The following is a 16010-nucleotide window of genomic DNA, read 5'->3' as shown; positions in this document are numbered from 1 at the left end:
CTTTTTCTTTTTCTTTCTCTCTCTCTCTCTCTCTCTCTCTCTCTCTCTCTCTCTCTCTCGCATGCACTTGCTCTCTTAATCCATTTACTGACAATGTTGGACCCAGACCCCATCTCAAGCCTTTTCCAGAGGCTTTGAACCACACAAAAAACATTGGCGCATTGTAATCATTGGCGCACAAGTAAATTTCTACATGTGCGCATCTCCCACACCAATATTCTGTTGTTTTATCCATTTACCCACACAGTCTTTTTCAGGAAACATTGTGAGGTGCATTGGAGTCTGCCTTAATGGTATCCATATTTTTTGTTATCCACAAGAAGTCAGTTTATTTATCCCTCATTACATTTTTGAATCATCTTGAATCGCTTCATTGCTAATTTAGAACTTTAGGCATGGATTCCAATAACTTATAGCCAACATATCTATTGAGCACTTTGGATCATTAGTAATAACTAACTGTTGAATTGTAGGCTTCCTTTGAGTTTCTACATAATTGTCTTCTTTGTCATCTTTCCTATCCCTACACTGCATCATCATTGAAACAAAACTGGCAATTAAAATTTGGTCAAGTATAATGTTTAATTTTAGAAAATATTTTTGCAGGATATTCCCAATCTATCATTTTTCTGTCGACTCATTGTAAATCAAAGTCATCGCTCCACATTCTAATGACACCTCAAGCTCAATATACATCCCACAAGTACTGTTTGATGTGTAATGATCCCACCTGTTGTAAAGGTAAAATCACTGTAGTCCCAGAAGACCAAAAGGCTGCTGTCTCATAAAGGGGAGGTAGTCGATTAATCTGAGGGTCGCTATGCTTTCAGGCAAGGGGCAATGCTAAAACTGTGGGATCTTCATGGTAACCACAGCCAGATCTGAGAATTGAAAATGTCTGCTAATTGGCATTGCAGTCAATCATGAACCAGCCATGCAGCCAATTGGTCCTATACCAATTGTTGGTAGTACTGGACAAGTCAGATCTCTGCATGAAACCTTGCTTGATAGATCACAAGTTTAATTTTTATAGTTGGTTACCATGATGATTAGTCACTGAACATATTCACAAATATCAGCTACTACACAATTTTTTTACACAAAAGAAAACAAAAAAAGTTTTATACATGAGAATTTAGAAAGATAGGACATAAAACAGGACAGCACAGGAATAAGTGCTTTGACTCACTATGTATGTACTAACCATAGTGCCATTCTAAACTAATCCTATCTGCTTGAGCATAATCCATATCCTTCTGTTCACTGCCTGTTCACGTATCTGTCTAAATACCTCAAAAGTTGCAGTTGCATATCTTCTGCAGCCCTCCACCACACTTGCAGGTATCTAGCACAATGCGTAAATAAACTTGTTTTGCAAATCTTCTTTAAAATTCCCCCTCTCACCCTAAACCAGTGCCATTAGTATTTGACATTTCTACCCTAGGCAAAGGGCGCTCACTATCCAACCTATCCATGCCTCTCATAATTTTGTATACAGTTATCAGGTCACTCACAGTTTCCAGTGCTCTAGCGAAAACAATCCATGTTTGTCCAACCTTTTCTCACAGCCAGTACACTTCAATCTAGGCCACGTCCTGGTAAACCTCTTTTACATCCTGCCCAAAGCCTCCACATCCTTCCTATAGCGTGGTGACTGGAACTGTATACAACATTCCAAAATTGAGGCCTTACTGAAGTTTTATATAGTTGCACATGATTTTAATACTCAGTGCATGGATGGATAAGGCTGTATGCTGTATGCCTTCTTTAACATCTTATCCACTTGTTTGCCACTTTCAGGGAGCTATGAACTTGCATCATTAGATCCCTCTGTATATCAGTTCTCCTAAGAGTCCTACCATTTACTATATACTTTCCTCTTGAATTTGACTTCCCAAAATGCATCACCTCACACTTAAACTCCACCTGCCATTTCTCCAACCAACTTCGATTTATATCCTGCTAAATTCTTTGGCAGCCTTCCTCACTATCCACAACTCCGTCAATTTTTATGTCATCCTCAAACTTACTATTCTGACCACCTACATTTTGGTCCAGATCATTTTAAATGTTACAAACAACAGAGGTCCTAACATTGATTCTTGTGAAGTACTACTGGTCACAGACCTTCAGGCAGAAAAACAAATCTCCACAACTGTCCTCTGTCTTTTATGACCAAGTCAATTTTGTATCTAACTAACCAACTCACCATGGATCCCACCAGGCCCTGGAAGCTAACACCGTAGTTTCAATACATCCGCCACCACCACCTCCTTAATATTGACATGTTCAACAATAGCAATAGACACTTCCCTGATCAGAGCACCATCCATGTCCTTCTCAGTGATGCAAAGTACTTATTAAGAATGCCACCCACTTCCTCAGGCTCCATCTATACTCCTTGAACAGACCTACCCATTCCATAACTACCCTGTTGCTATTAATTTTTTTTATACAACACCTTGCAATTCTCTTTAATCGTACTCACCGAGAACATTTTGTGAGCCCTTTTAGCCCTTCTAATTCCTTACTTTAGTTCTTTACAGCTGCCTTTACATTCCTCAAGGATCTTGTCTGATTTCAGATTCCTAAACCTTACACATGTCTCCTTTTCCTGTTTGACTGAACTTTCTATATCTCGTCGTCTAGGGTTCCCAAATCTTGCCTTCCCCATCTTTCGTCCTCATTGGAGAATGCTGTTCTTAATTCTGATCAGTAGACCATTATAAGACTCCTACATGTTAGACATGAATTTAGCCTCAAACAGTCACCCCAATTTAATTTTGTCTAATTCCTGTGTAATACTATTGTGACTTGCCTTACCCGGTTTAGCACTTTCACCTGAGGACCAGACTTATTCTTATTCATAAGTATCTTAAAACTTACCATTATTATGATCACTGTTCTCAAAATGCCCTACCACTGACACTTCAATCACTTGGCTGGGCTGTATTCTCAATAAAAGGTCTAGTATGGCCATTTTCCTAGTTGGACTAAATCATAAATCACTACAGTGCAGATAGAGGCCATTTGGCCCATTGAGTCTGTACCAAACCTCTGAAGAGCATCCTAACCAGACTCACTCCCCAACTCTATCCCTGTAACCTCACATTAACCATGGCTAATCCACCTAGCCTACACATCCTTCGAAACTATGGGGAAATTTAGCATGGCTGATCCACCTAACCTTTGGACTATGGGAGGAAACTAGAGCACCTGGCAGAAACCCACACAGACATGAGGACACTCTCTGTGAAGTTTGCACAGTTGTCCAAGATTGGAATCAAGCCAAGGTACCTTGGCACTGAGAGGCAGCAGTGCTAACCACTGTGCCATCATGCAACCCCAGTATTTGCATATCATTTTTAGAATCCATTTTGGAATCAATTTGTATGTTAAGCAAATTACTTAGCAATTTATTAACAGTATAGTACTTTTTAGTGGCATTAAATTAAACAACACAATTGATCTACGCTAGTCTTTAATGGTCTATATCATAAGATTTTGTTTTCAGACCATTCACACATAAGTAAGACCAATTGATAAATGCAGTTAAGCAATAAATAAGTAATCTGGCTAGTTTTTTAAAATTTTAAGTGGTTTTCACAATGTGTTGTTCCACAGACATAGATGATGATTTCTTAATTAATTTTCTGAAGACGTCGATCAGGGTACCAGTGATTGAAACCAGGTGGATCATATTGACAGAGATTCTTGAGTAGGGTTGTTAACCTGGGCCAATCAAAGGGCCCTATTTGACAGATATAAACAGAAGATGGGGCGGCATGGTGGCACAGTGGTTAGCACTGCTGCCTCACAACGCCAGAGACCTGGGTTCAATTCCTGCCTCAGGCGACTGACTGTGTGGAGTTTGCACATTCTCCCCGTGTCTGCGTGGGTTTTCTCCGGGTGCTCCGGTTTCCTCTCACAGTCCAAAGATGTGCAGGTCAGGTGAATTGGCCATGCTAAATTGCCCGTAGTGTTAGGTAAGGGGTAGATGTAGGGGTATGGGTGGGTTGCGCTTCGGCGGGGCAGTGTGGACTTGTTGGGCCGAAGGGCCTGTTCCCACACTGTAAGTAATCTAATCTCTTCACTCTGAAACTGTGCCATTTAAAAACGGCCCGGGTGTCCTTGGAGAAAGAGCATGCGGAAAAAAAAAAGGTGTTATGGCCCTTTGATGTGAAGGGCCACTGCTTGTCACTGGCCACTCGGATGTTTGCCTATCTTGAGAAAAATAAAGAAAAAATAAATAAACAGAAGATGGGGCGGCACGGTGGCACAGTGGTTAGCACTGCTGCCTCACAGCGCTAGAGACCCGGGTTCAATTCCCGCCTCAGGCAACTGTCTGTGTGGAGTTTGCACATTCTCCCCGTGTTTGCGCCTGTTTCCTCCGGGTGCTCCGGTTTCCTCCCACAGTCCAAAAAATTTGCAGGTTAGGTGAATTGGCCATGCTAAATTGCCCATAGTGTTCGGTAAAGGGGTAAATGTAGGGGAATGGGTCCGGGTGGGTTTCTCTTCAGAGGGTCGGTGTGGACTTGTTGAAAATAAAAAAAAACAAGATGATGGCAGCGTGGCCAAGCACTGGATTTAAGCACTAGTCTCTAGCGAGTTGTGTGTTCGAATCCCACTGCTGCCAGAATCACAAATGAAGTACTCTAAGTAGTTGCTTGTGAAAGACCGAGAAAGAGGAGATTCAGAATCTCCTCACTTCAGGGGTCTGACTCTCTCTCCTGGCTGGCTACAGCCAGTGTATGTGCACAAGTAAATAAAGGGTGACTTGGTGATGGGGAAAGAAGAGTAAACAGGAGATTCAGAATCTCCTCACTGTGGAAAGGGAAATCTGTTCATAAGTCACAAGCCCAATTAGTGATACTGTATGGTCTTCATTAACTGATACTTCAACTTTCCTTCCATTCTTTAAGCATTCAAAATGCAGTTATTAATTACTAATAAGAATCCTGTTCAAATAAACTCTCAAGTTCTGCTGTAATTTTAATTTCAATTCCTGATAGCCCCAAAGAACATTTAGGCCAAAGTGGCATAGTAATGAAGCTTACTGAGGACTCCAGTGCTTCTCCAGTCATCAAGTGGAACTGAATACTCTTTCTACTGGAAAGAAAAGGAACTTGCCTGCATCTCTCCCCACCCCTAAACAAAAACACAGAGAAAGAGGCTTTGATTCATTGTGCCATGTACATCATGGTATGAACAAAAATGCTGTTCAACTTTGTCCACTCCTCCCCAGTTCTTTTTCTGTTCCCTGCTTCTCCCAAACTTTTCTCTCACCTCATTTTGTCTGATCTTCCTTGTGAACAGGGCCATTGTAGAAATATTGTAATTGTTATTGATAAGGTATACCTTCAGGTCTGACACTGCTGTTACATCCTGCCAGATCTCTCTTCATTACTCTTTATTCACATTCCATTCTATTTGATGCAGTACATTTCAGTAGCATCTCAATGGTATAAAAATTTAATTTTTGACTTTTGAAAATATGACATCTCTTGTCTTAACAGTTGACAGGAAGGAAGAAGTCTTGGGTTACAGGAGGATAGAAAAGGATTGGTATGGGCAGATGAAATTTAATCCTGATAGGTGTGAGACAATGCACTTTTAAAGTTAAAAATGACACAACACCAGGTAATAGTCCAACAGGTTTATTTGGAAGTACAAGCTTTCGGAGCACATCAGGTAGGGGTAGAATCATAGGACATAATTTATAGTTGAAGATCAAAGTGTCATACAACTGACACTTTTTTCCACCCAGAATTTGGTGGGGGTCTGGAATTCGCTGCCAGATAAAGTAGTTGAAACTGCTAACCTCATAACCTCTTACTTGGGCAAGCAGTTGAAGTATTATAATGCTTAAGGAAATAGACAAGTGTTGCAAACTGAAACTTTTGTAGATTTGATGTATTTTCAGCAGTACATATTAGATGGGCTGAAGGACCTTTACTGTATGATTCAGTGATTCATATGACTGATTTACTAGTTTTCTGCTATCTTGCTTTTGAAGTTATATCAACATTTATGCAGAGCAAGATTTTAAAGCTAAATTTGTAAGGCTTCCCTATGTTATGCTGTGTTAGGTGATATCAGTTGCACTAATCCTAAAAATGATGAGATAAAAAATCCGTCAGGAGTCCCCATGGTGATTCGTATCTTATGATTCTTTGTGGAAGTACACATGCTTGCTGATGAAAAAACAAGTCCCTCCACAGTTGAATTGGCCCTCAAGTGAGGTACCAGAGAATAAATGGAATAACTTTTCAGCGCAGGCATGTGTTTTCTGGAATACATCCACTTTTACCTTGGATAGTTATTTATTTTACTTAATCACACCAGCCTTCCAAACCATCAGAGTTTATTTTTGTTCCCTTTCCCTCTCCGTATGCCTGCCTAAAATTTGTTACATCTCTATTTCCAGTTATAGTAAAAGGTCAGCAGCATGAAGCATTATCTCTGTTTCTCTGCCTTAACCTTTGTGCCTGAGTGGTTCCAGCATTTTCTGTTTTAGACCTATTTTTCCAATCAACTTGTTTAGAGATGTTATTACACACCTCAGGAGCAAGTGGGACTTGAGCCCCAGTCTTCTGATTCAGGATAGGGACATTACCAGTGCGCCACAAGAGATTCCGATTCCCACCAACAACTGAATTTGGCTTTTTATGGTTGTCCTCATGATTATACCCAATCAAAACCAAACCTGTGATCTTATAGTGCTCAAAAGAAATAAACTTTAAAATGATAACATTGGACTTCCCTCATTTAGATACAGTAAATCTTTTGATATTTATTATATTTTGGAAGAAAACGTTTAGGATCTGAGCCAAGTCTAATCTTGCTAGCTCATGTTTTGATGATTCCAATCTATTTTAGTTTTGCTAACCCTTTATATAGTTAAAGGTATGTTGACAAAACTAGCATTTGTTGCTTATCTCTAACTTCCCTTGAGAAAGTGGAGATAAATCGCCACCTTGAATCACTGCAATCTGTTTGGTATAGGTACATCCAAAGTGTAATTTGGGTGTATTCAACTGAGCAACATGGAAGGAATGACAATTGTCCAAAGTCAAGATGCTGTGATTTGGAGAGGAGCTTGCAGATGGTGTTCCTGTGCACGTGCTGATCTTGACTTTATAAATGCTGGATGTTGTGGGTATCAAGGAGAGAATGTAGGTGATTCCATATTCTCTCAGTGGTATGTTTTCTTAGCATTGGAATATGTATACCAGTTAATTTAGCATCAAGCTTTTTAAAGTTTAAAAACTAAACATTATGTACACTATCTCACCCAGCAAATAAACCTTGGAAACCAGTGAAGAGACTGGCAGTTTTATAGATTATATTAGTTCAGTTTCTAATCTCCACATGGCAGGCCTTGGATTTCTTGAAGATATAATTCTTTTAAAGTTGAAATGACATGCTGTAAAGTAAATTGTTCACAGCAAATTGAAAGAATAGAAACCTATAAATTAGGAGTACAGATGATCTCTTTGAGTATGTGCCACCATTTAATAAGATCACGGTTGATCTGAATGTGCCTGAACTTCCTATTCTTAATTTCCCCATTACCTTTGACTTCTTTCTTAAATGTGAATCTGTTGATCTTAGTTTCCTCCACTGATCCCTGTGGAAAGAATTCTAATATCACCTGAGAAGGGGCAAAAAAACCCTTATCTCCATTTTAAGTGGGATATTGATAAGCTGTATCTTCTGGGTCTCATTTCTCCCACAGTCAGAAACGTCCTTTCAGCATCCACATGTCAAGTCCTCTTAGATGTTTCGATAAGATTATCTGTCATTCTTATAATGTTCTTCAGGTTTCTTCTGGTCACATGCATAAGTATTTGGCTTTAAGGTGAGTTTTGACTGGAACAAATTCGTTTTTGGTTGATTACTGTCTTGCAAATACTGATTCTGTTAGATCTGCTTGAAAATCACCTGTTAGCTGATCTTTTAAACAGGAAAAAAAATGCTGTCAGATTATGTGGCTTTTCACAAGTTCTAGGAGCTTTCTAAAAAAAAGTGTAGTGTTCATGTTAATTCCACATTGTATATGTTGGGTTAACGCTTCTGAGACTCACCCAGTCTAGTTAGGATGGGGAATGTCGTCATGCTACTAAGGAAAAATGGTAGTGATCATTGAGTTTTTTATGGAAGATGGTTATATTCTGCTTTGTTGGAAATGGTCTAGCACTTACGTTGTGAGTGACTTCCCCAAACGGAAGCCTGAATTTTGACCAGGCCTTGCATGCAGGCAGAGCCTACTTCAGTATTGGAGGAGTTGTGAACGTTCAATTTTAACCTTATCAATTTTTTAAATATATTGTATATTTCTGCCTTCATAAGACTACTTTTTCTTGTTTGAGAATGTTTGTTAACTAATCTACAAGATTCAAGTGATGCAGCATGATTATTGACATCATTCTGTAAATTTAGTCGGGACAGTAATTGTTCAAAAAAATGATACCTAGCATTTTTGTTCTTCTCTTTTAGTTAGCTGTGGTGTCAATGGAAAATAAATCAGAAGAATTGTGCATATTACTAGTGCTTGTAGGTGTGCTTTTTACTGATATATCACATTTGATTAAATTTATACTGATGCACTAATTTGGTTAAATGAAATAAGTGGAGCATGTAGGCATAAATATAGGCATAGATTAGTTGGGTTGCAGAGCCTACTTTGCCATGAATTTTATGTTGCATTTGCCATTTAGTTACATCTTTGATATAGTTTGCCTGACAAATTAGGTGTTTTGTGAGAAATAATGTGCTTGGATTCATCTGCGTGATTGCAATTAAGTACAATACTTATGCAAACTGATAAACTAAACAATTGAGATTTTTTTTGTCTGCTACAACACTTTGTTTGTCTATTTCATTCTTATTCCTAATAGAAATGTTGGAATCAAATACTGTGGTACAGGTAATACATTATTTCTATTTCTATTTTTAATTACTATTTTTGTATTGATACACCTTTGTGGTTTGAAAATTAAAATATTCTGTAATTATATGCATATTTTAACTCTTAGCTCTATTTCTTTCAAGCCACCATTAACATTTGAAGGAAATAAGCAGAAGTCAGGTATACCTCAGGCTTACTATTGAGTGTTTTTTTTCAGTAAAAAGAGTAAATTTTACGACTGGTGAGTTTTGTTTTCCCTTCCAATCAAAGTTGTTCTGCTTTTCTTCTGTTTCAGATCTAGTTGCAGAGCTTGGTTTAATTGATGCAGGGGATATAGAAGGTAATTAGCATATGTCTTAATGATGCATTCATGATTCGTTAAAGTTATTGACATATCAGTTATTGAAAAGATAAAATAAACAAGTTTGAGCAGATTGAAGGAATTAAATAACTGAATATGGAAGATCTTTAGCAAAACATTTGAATATTATTGTACAGATATGCTCAGTGGTTCTGAATTATATTGCTGGCCTTAGTAAAAAGGTAAAGTATATGCTTCTAAAACATGGTATTGTATTAATGTGAAGCCTAAAGAATGGGAAACGTCTTTTGAATGATGCATTTGCATTTGGTTTCAATGCAGTCACAAGACAATGCTAGATGGAGTTACTTCACACTTAGATGAAAATGATATAGCATGATGATTAATACCAAAATTATTCTATATAATAGTTCCATGTTACTTTGATTTCCTCATCCATGCTGAAGAATGATTTTTTTTTTGTGAAACAGACGCTTGCTGTCAGTGTGATTGCAAGTTTATGACATTTCACTCCTTATTTTACTTAGTTTGGACATCTGCAATAGCAGAATACATATTGTACATAAATAAAACTTTTATTTTCTAAAATAATTGGGATGATAATACGAATGTTCTAAAAATCCACATTCTTCCTATAGAGAAAGATAGAATTTGTGAAGCGTTTAGGATGCTTTGCATTCAACATATTCTCTTCAGCTTTTTCATTTTCTGGTCCTGAAAGCATTGGATGCATTCTACTTTACTATATATCTTTTGGAATTTAGTGATACGTTTGCCAAATACTCAGAATTGCTAACTCGCAGAATCTGAAAGGGGGAAATAAGTCACCCAGCTTCCCAAAGCACATTGCAACCCAATGAAGTACTTTGTAGTCATCGTTAAAATGTAGGAAACACAGCCAAAAGTATACACAGCAAACATCCATATTACATTTCTACCGCGATTATTATAGTGAACAATCTCGTTTGTGATGTTGATCAAGGGATAATTATTGGTCAGAACTTTGAGGATGATTTAGTGCAGTGCTATATCTTTCCTATCGTATAGGAACAAGAGTAGTTTATTGAGCCAGTTGAGCTTGTTCCACCATTCAATGAAATCATGGCTGATCCGTGACCTAACGCCACATTCAGCCTTTGGCCCATATCCTTTCTTTTTTTTTTGTGAAGCAAAGCTTTATCTATCTTAGATTTAAAATGAATCTGATCCTGCATCCACTGCCATTTGTGGAAGAAAATTTCAAACATCCACCATCCTTTGTGTCGAAGTTCTTTTAAACAACTCACCTGAATGGTCACCTAATTGTAAGACTGTATCGCCTAGGTCTATGATTGTCAACTGGTGGAACTAGTTCATCTTTACCTACCCTGTCTTTTCCCCTCAATATCATGAAAACCTTTGATCAGATCACCCCTTTACCTTCCAAATTCTGGAGTAAACAGGCCTAATTTATGTAATCTCTCCTCATAACACTTGATGTCCAGGTATCATTCTTGTAAATCTACATTGTACTCCCTTCTAGGCCAATATTTCCCTCCTAATGTGTAGTGCCCTAATCTGCTCTCAATGCTCCCAAGTGGGCTTTAATCAGTGTTTTACATAACTGCTGCATCCGTATGTTCAGCATTCTGTTAGGTTTCTTAATTATTTTCTTCACCAGTTCATGATATTTAAAGGTCTGTGCATCTGAATCCCGAAGTCTCTTCAGACATGTACTGTATTTAACTTAAGGCCATCTAGAAAGTACTCTGATCTATCGTTTTTCAATCCAACTTCGCACTTGCACTTGTCCCAGCATGGAGGTGTTGTACCAGCAATGAGATCTGTGTCAGCAGCAGCTTCCAGGAGCCTAGTATGGGATTCTGATTCTGGCGTGGAGGTCTCATTCCGGGTAATCCAGCAGGCTGGCAGGCAGTCTCGTCCTGGCATGGGGGATGACTTTGGCGGCTTCCGGGTATTCCAACATATGCTGTTTAAATTGGTTTTCTCTGCACTGAAATTGGTCTGGATGAACATTGCCTTTTCTTTACTTCTTTTTTTCCCTCTTACACCATGGTATAGCAACTTATAAAAGGTTTCGCTTTTTTAAATAAAAATATATGTGACAATAAATTACTGTTCTATTCTATAACAATCTCTCCCTCAACATCAGCAAAATTTAGAGCTGATCATCTTCAAGAAGCAAGGAAGAGGACATGCCCCTACCAATATTAGTGGAACTGAGTTGCAGACAGTCAAGAGCATCAAGTTCCTAGAGGTGACGATCATGAACAATCTGTCCTGGACCACCCACATTGCTGCAGTCAAGAAGGCGTAACAAGATCTCCTCTTCCTCAGGAGGCTAAGAAAATTCAGCCTGTTCATAAGAACCCTCACCAACCTTCACAGATGCATCACAGGACCGTAAGAAGACCATAAGAAAGTTGTGAACACAGCCCAGACCATCACACAAGCTGACCTTCCTTGCATTGACTCCATCTACATTTGTTGCCATGAAAAGGCAACCAATATCATTAAAGATCCCTCCCAGTCCAGATATAATCTCTTCCAACCTCTTCCATCAGGCAGAAGATACAAAAACTCAACACTTGTACCAGTAGGTTCAAGAACAGCTGCTTCTGAATGGACCTCTCAAATTTTAAATCTAATGTTGATCTTGCTTTTTGTACACCTCCTTTGCAGCCGTAACTTTGTATTCCTTGCTCTGTTCAGTCACGTTATGATCTGCCTGTACTGAGCATAAAACCAAACGTCATGTGACAATAAATCAAATCAAAAATATTGAGCTTCATCTGGCACAGTTTTACCCACTCACTTAGCATAAAATTACAAACAGACATTGATAGACCCCTATAGACATTATAGACAGTATATCATCTATACTGTCTATAATGCTGTCTAACACTCTTGACCATCAGCAAATTGGGATATGTGACTTTCTATGCCATTATCCAAGTCATTAATAAATAATGTGAATATTTGATGCCATAACACAAAAGGCATATATGGAGCCTTTGTTTAACATTTCATCTCATCATGCCTTCAACCTTATAGCAGTCAATCAGTACATACTGGAGTGTCTGCCTTAATTTTGTACTCAAGTACTGGAACACACCTTACGCCGATAACCTTCTGACTCTGACTAGCACAAGTAAACACAGATGTCAGAGTAAAGTAAAGCATAGTGTATAATCCAAACATTATGGTGCTAACATGAACCTCAGCCACAAGCCAGCAAGGAGTTACTCTGAATCTGAGTGCCACATTGAATAGTGCAGAACGCTCAATCACACTATGCCCGTCAAACCCCAAGAGTTGTTGCCTAATAGCTCTAACCCTAAACTGTTTGAATCTGTACTGAACTACAGTGTTCATCAATGTGTAAAAGGTGCACAGTGTAGAGATTAATTTTCCAACTTTGCATTTCCCAGTCCTGTATTTGCCTACCAATCATACATGTTGGAAATTTAACTGTACAAAACATGATTGTTTTTTGTGCAGATTATGATGCAGCATGCACCCAAGTTTTCAGCATCAGTATCAACAGATGAAACTTGATTTTTTTTCGGGGTGTGATGTGAAGAAATTAAGGAAATGAGAATTGTTATAATTCATTTAATGATGAGAGATTCATACCAAATTGGAATCAATGTTAGTTTTCTATCTGATGAACAAAAGTGTGCATTTATACAATAAATTACACTTCTGAAATATGCAGACTATTCCTCTCATAATATATATTCTGAAACCTGTTAACTTAAGAGGCAGCCATTTTAGACATGATTTAAGCATATAATAAGTATCCCATTTCCCTGAGTTTGCAAGATTAAGGAGCAATCATATTGAAGGATTTTTAAGATGTTTGGATTTGTCAGGGGTATAAAGAGAACCTGTTCTCTCTGTTTGAAGAATCCAGAATAAGGTTGAATCATTCAAGGATGTTAGCAGGAAGTGGTCCTTCATACGAAGAGAAGTGAAATTCTGGAGCATGTCTTTTCCCCCAGAATGCTGCGAAGGCAGGGCCAGTTGAAAAATCTCAGAATGCAGATTATTTTAGATAAGGGCATTAAAAAAAATTGGAACCAAGTCAGCCCAAAGGAGTTGAAGTACAGATTAACCATCATCAAATTGAATGGCAGAGCAAGCAGAAGGAACTCAAAGCCTATTCCTGTTCCATTTTGTTTGATGATCATAACTGAGCAAGGAATGTTGTTTTGGACACTTTTTTTTAAACAGTGTGCCTGAACTGACAGCTTCAGATGGCAAACCCTAAATGTGGCATACTTGCAGAATGCTGCAGTGTAAACCTACAAATCCTGGAGTGGAAACTGAGTTTATAACTTTGGCAGTAAGGTATGGATGTTTCTTTTACAGATGTCTCAGACTGGGACTCTTTCAGTGCTTCAGGCAAAAATGTATCATCCTACCTGTTTAGTTCTGTGCCACAAGTGCATCAAGTTACGAATGCTGACAAATCAACACTACTCCCATCCGAATCACCAAAGAGCCTCGTAAACAAACTGAAGTCAAATTCTGAAGAGACCACGTGTGTTTACAGAACATCACTATCACCTGATTTATTGAAAACTAAGTTGACTGCACATCCTTTAATGCAATATCAAAGTTCTCCAAAGCCTGAACTCAAAAATACTCCATCAGTTAAATTGGAAAATAAAAATGGTATGTATGAAGAAGTTATGTTTTATACTTGAGTTTTAGACACTGTTGATAAGTCCTAAATGCAAACACAAACATATTCAGTGTCGCCATTTTTAAAATCAATTTGTTTCAGTATAAGGTAATCTCAAGAAGTAAGTAAGTGGTCACAGACTTTGGTTACTGAATTGTGAGAAATTGTTTGATTACAATCGAAAAATACTTACAGTATTATGCAATTGGAATTTTAAAAGATCTTGAAATTACATCATATAATGTTGAGTAAGATTAGAATCATAGTCTCAGGACAAGTGAGCAGTCATTTCAGAATTCTTTGATGTGAAGTTGTGATTTTTGGCATGGATGCTCCATTGTCAAGTGCATTCACGGATGAAATGGACAGACTATTTGATTCGAAGCAGCCAAAAATTATAGGGAATAAACAAGAAAGTTGGGTTAAGGCACAAGATTGGCCCTTAGTGAGAGAGCAGGTTCAAGGGACTGATTTATTCTTGTTGCTTTTGATCTTGAAGCAGTGGTATGACTCAATTTAAAGTACATTCAAATATGGAATAGAATGAAGAAATGCAACTAATTCACTTTTGGTGGGATAGTGAAGCAAAACACTGAGGATGGTAGAAATGCTGAAAGTACTTTTCTTTGAGGTATTTTAGGTGCTGGAGGTGATTTCCTCGAATTCCAGGAGCAGCAATTACTGTTTTATATGCTGTTGCATTGTTTTGAAATTTTGGAGAAAAAAAAGTCAAACCAACGGCACTTTTAAAAGTGAGAAAGACAGACAAAGGGCAGCAACCACCATGGTCATTGAGGCACAATAGAAAGAAATCTACACTGCCAACTGACATAGCAGTGAATCTGCACAGTTTCTGCCTTTACTGTTCGACTTTATGTATCTCTGGGCATCCGAGTGCATTTGGGAAAAATTAACAAACAGCGAAATTCACAGCTGACCTTGGAGGAACCTGTGTGGGAGAGCTCACATGTTATACATGTTAAAAATGTATGGTTTTTAACATGTAACCTTGTTGTAAGTCTGCAGTAGTGAGTAGAATGGGTTCTTCCTTGACTCTATGTTTTATTGAAATCTGTCTCTTGGTTAAATTTTCAAAATATAAACCGTAAGTACTAAGTTAGCCTGGAGCATTTTTTTTGAGCAAAAAGGCAGTGCTATTTTCTAGATCTATAGATTGTGAAGGAATGAAGATGGCCTTTAGTAGAGTGATATGCTGCTCTTGTTGGATGTGAGAGTTTAGGGAGAGTTTCCATGTTATTGATGATTGTCTGTAGGAAGTGTCTGGTTGCGAATCCTATCGTATTGCCTGGATCAAGAGGAGTGACAGTGAGAGGCAATGAAGAATTTACAAGAGCTGGGGGTGTGATGGATGGCAGTTATGAGAGGGGAGAAAAGCCGCAGATACTGTCAGATAGATGGCTTAAATCCAGGAAAGGTAGGAGAGGTAGGCAGGTAGCAAAAGAGTATTCTGTGGCTCCCCCTATTTCAAGCAAGTATTCTGTTTTGGAAAATGTAGGGGGTGATGGACTGTCAAGGGAATGTAGCATGAACAGTCAAGTTTCTGGTATTGAGACAAGTTCTAGTGTAATGAGGGTGTGGTCAGGTTCCAAGCGAACAAATGTGGTAGGGGACTGTCTAGTTAGAAACACAGACAGACATTTCTGCAGCCAGCAGCGAAAAATCTAAATGGAGTGTTGCCTCCCTGGTGCCAGAGTGGGTGCAGGAAATTTCTCAAAGGGGAGAGGCACCAGCAGAAGGTCATTGTACACGTTGGAACCAACGACATAGGAAGGGAAAAGGATGAGTTTCTGAAGGGAGAATATAGAAAGTTAGGCAGGAACTTTAAAAGGAGTTCCATGAAGATAGTAATATCTGAATTATTCCCAGAGCTACAAGCTAGTGAGGGTACGAATAGGAGGATAGAGCAGATGAATGCGTGGCTGAGGAGCTGGTGCATGTTGATCATTGGAATCTCTTCAAGGGTAGAAGTGACCTGTACAAGAAGGATGAATTGGAAGTGGACTTGTATACTGGCAGGAAGATTTGCTAGTGCTGCTGGGGAGAATTTAAACTACTAAGGTGGAGGG

At 38.5% G+C, this 16010-nt stretch overlaps 1 protein-coding gene across 12 annotated transcripts in view; it reads left to right on the top strand.

Moving 5' to 3' along the window:
- ankrd26 (ankyrin repeat domain containing 26) overlaps nucleotides 1-16010 on the top strand; it is a 161001-nt gene that overhangs the window by 63640 nt on the left and 81351 nt on the right. For 9 of the 12 annotated variants that reach the window (XR_011953372.1, XM_072551519.1, XM_072551517.1 and 6 more), the window contains 4 exons: nucleotides 8901-8929; nucleotides 9055-9091; nucleotides 9207-9251; nucleotides 13608-13913. Coding sequence is in view for 11 of the 12 variants with exons in the window: in XM_072551519.1 (XP_072407620.1) it covers nucleotides 8901-8929; nucleotides 9055-9091; nucleotides 9207-9251; nucleotides 13608-13913 (417 nt within the window). In the remaining variant the exon portion in view is untranslated. The remainder of the gene's footprint in view (nucleotides 1-8900; nucleotides 8930-9054; nucleotides 9092-9206; nucleotides 9252-13607; nucleotides 13914-16010) is intronic. The other 3 variants (XM_072551522.1, XM_072551527.1, XM_072551521.1) reach the window with 2 other exon arrangements.

Source organism: Chiloscyllium punctatum, chromosome 32 (genome assembly GCF_047496795.1).
Source record: "Chiloscyllium punctatum isolate Juve2018m chromosome 32, sChiPun1.3, whole genome shotgun sequence".
Taxonomy (NCBI): domain Eukaryota; kingdom Metazoa; phylum Chordata; class Chondrichthyes; order Orectolobiformes; family Hemiscylliidae; genus Chiloscyllium; species Chiloscyllium punctatum.
Note: the sequence above shows the minus strand (reverse complement) of the source record. Positions and strands in the feature narration are given on the sequence as shown.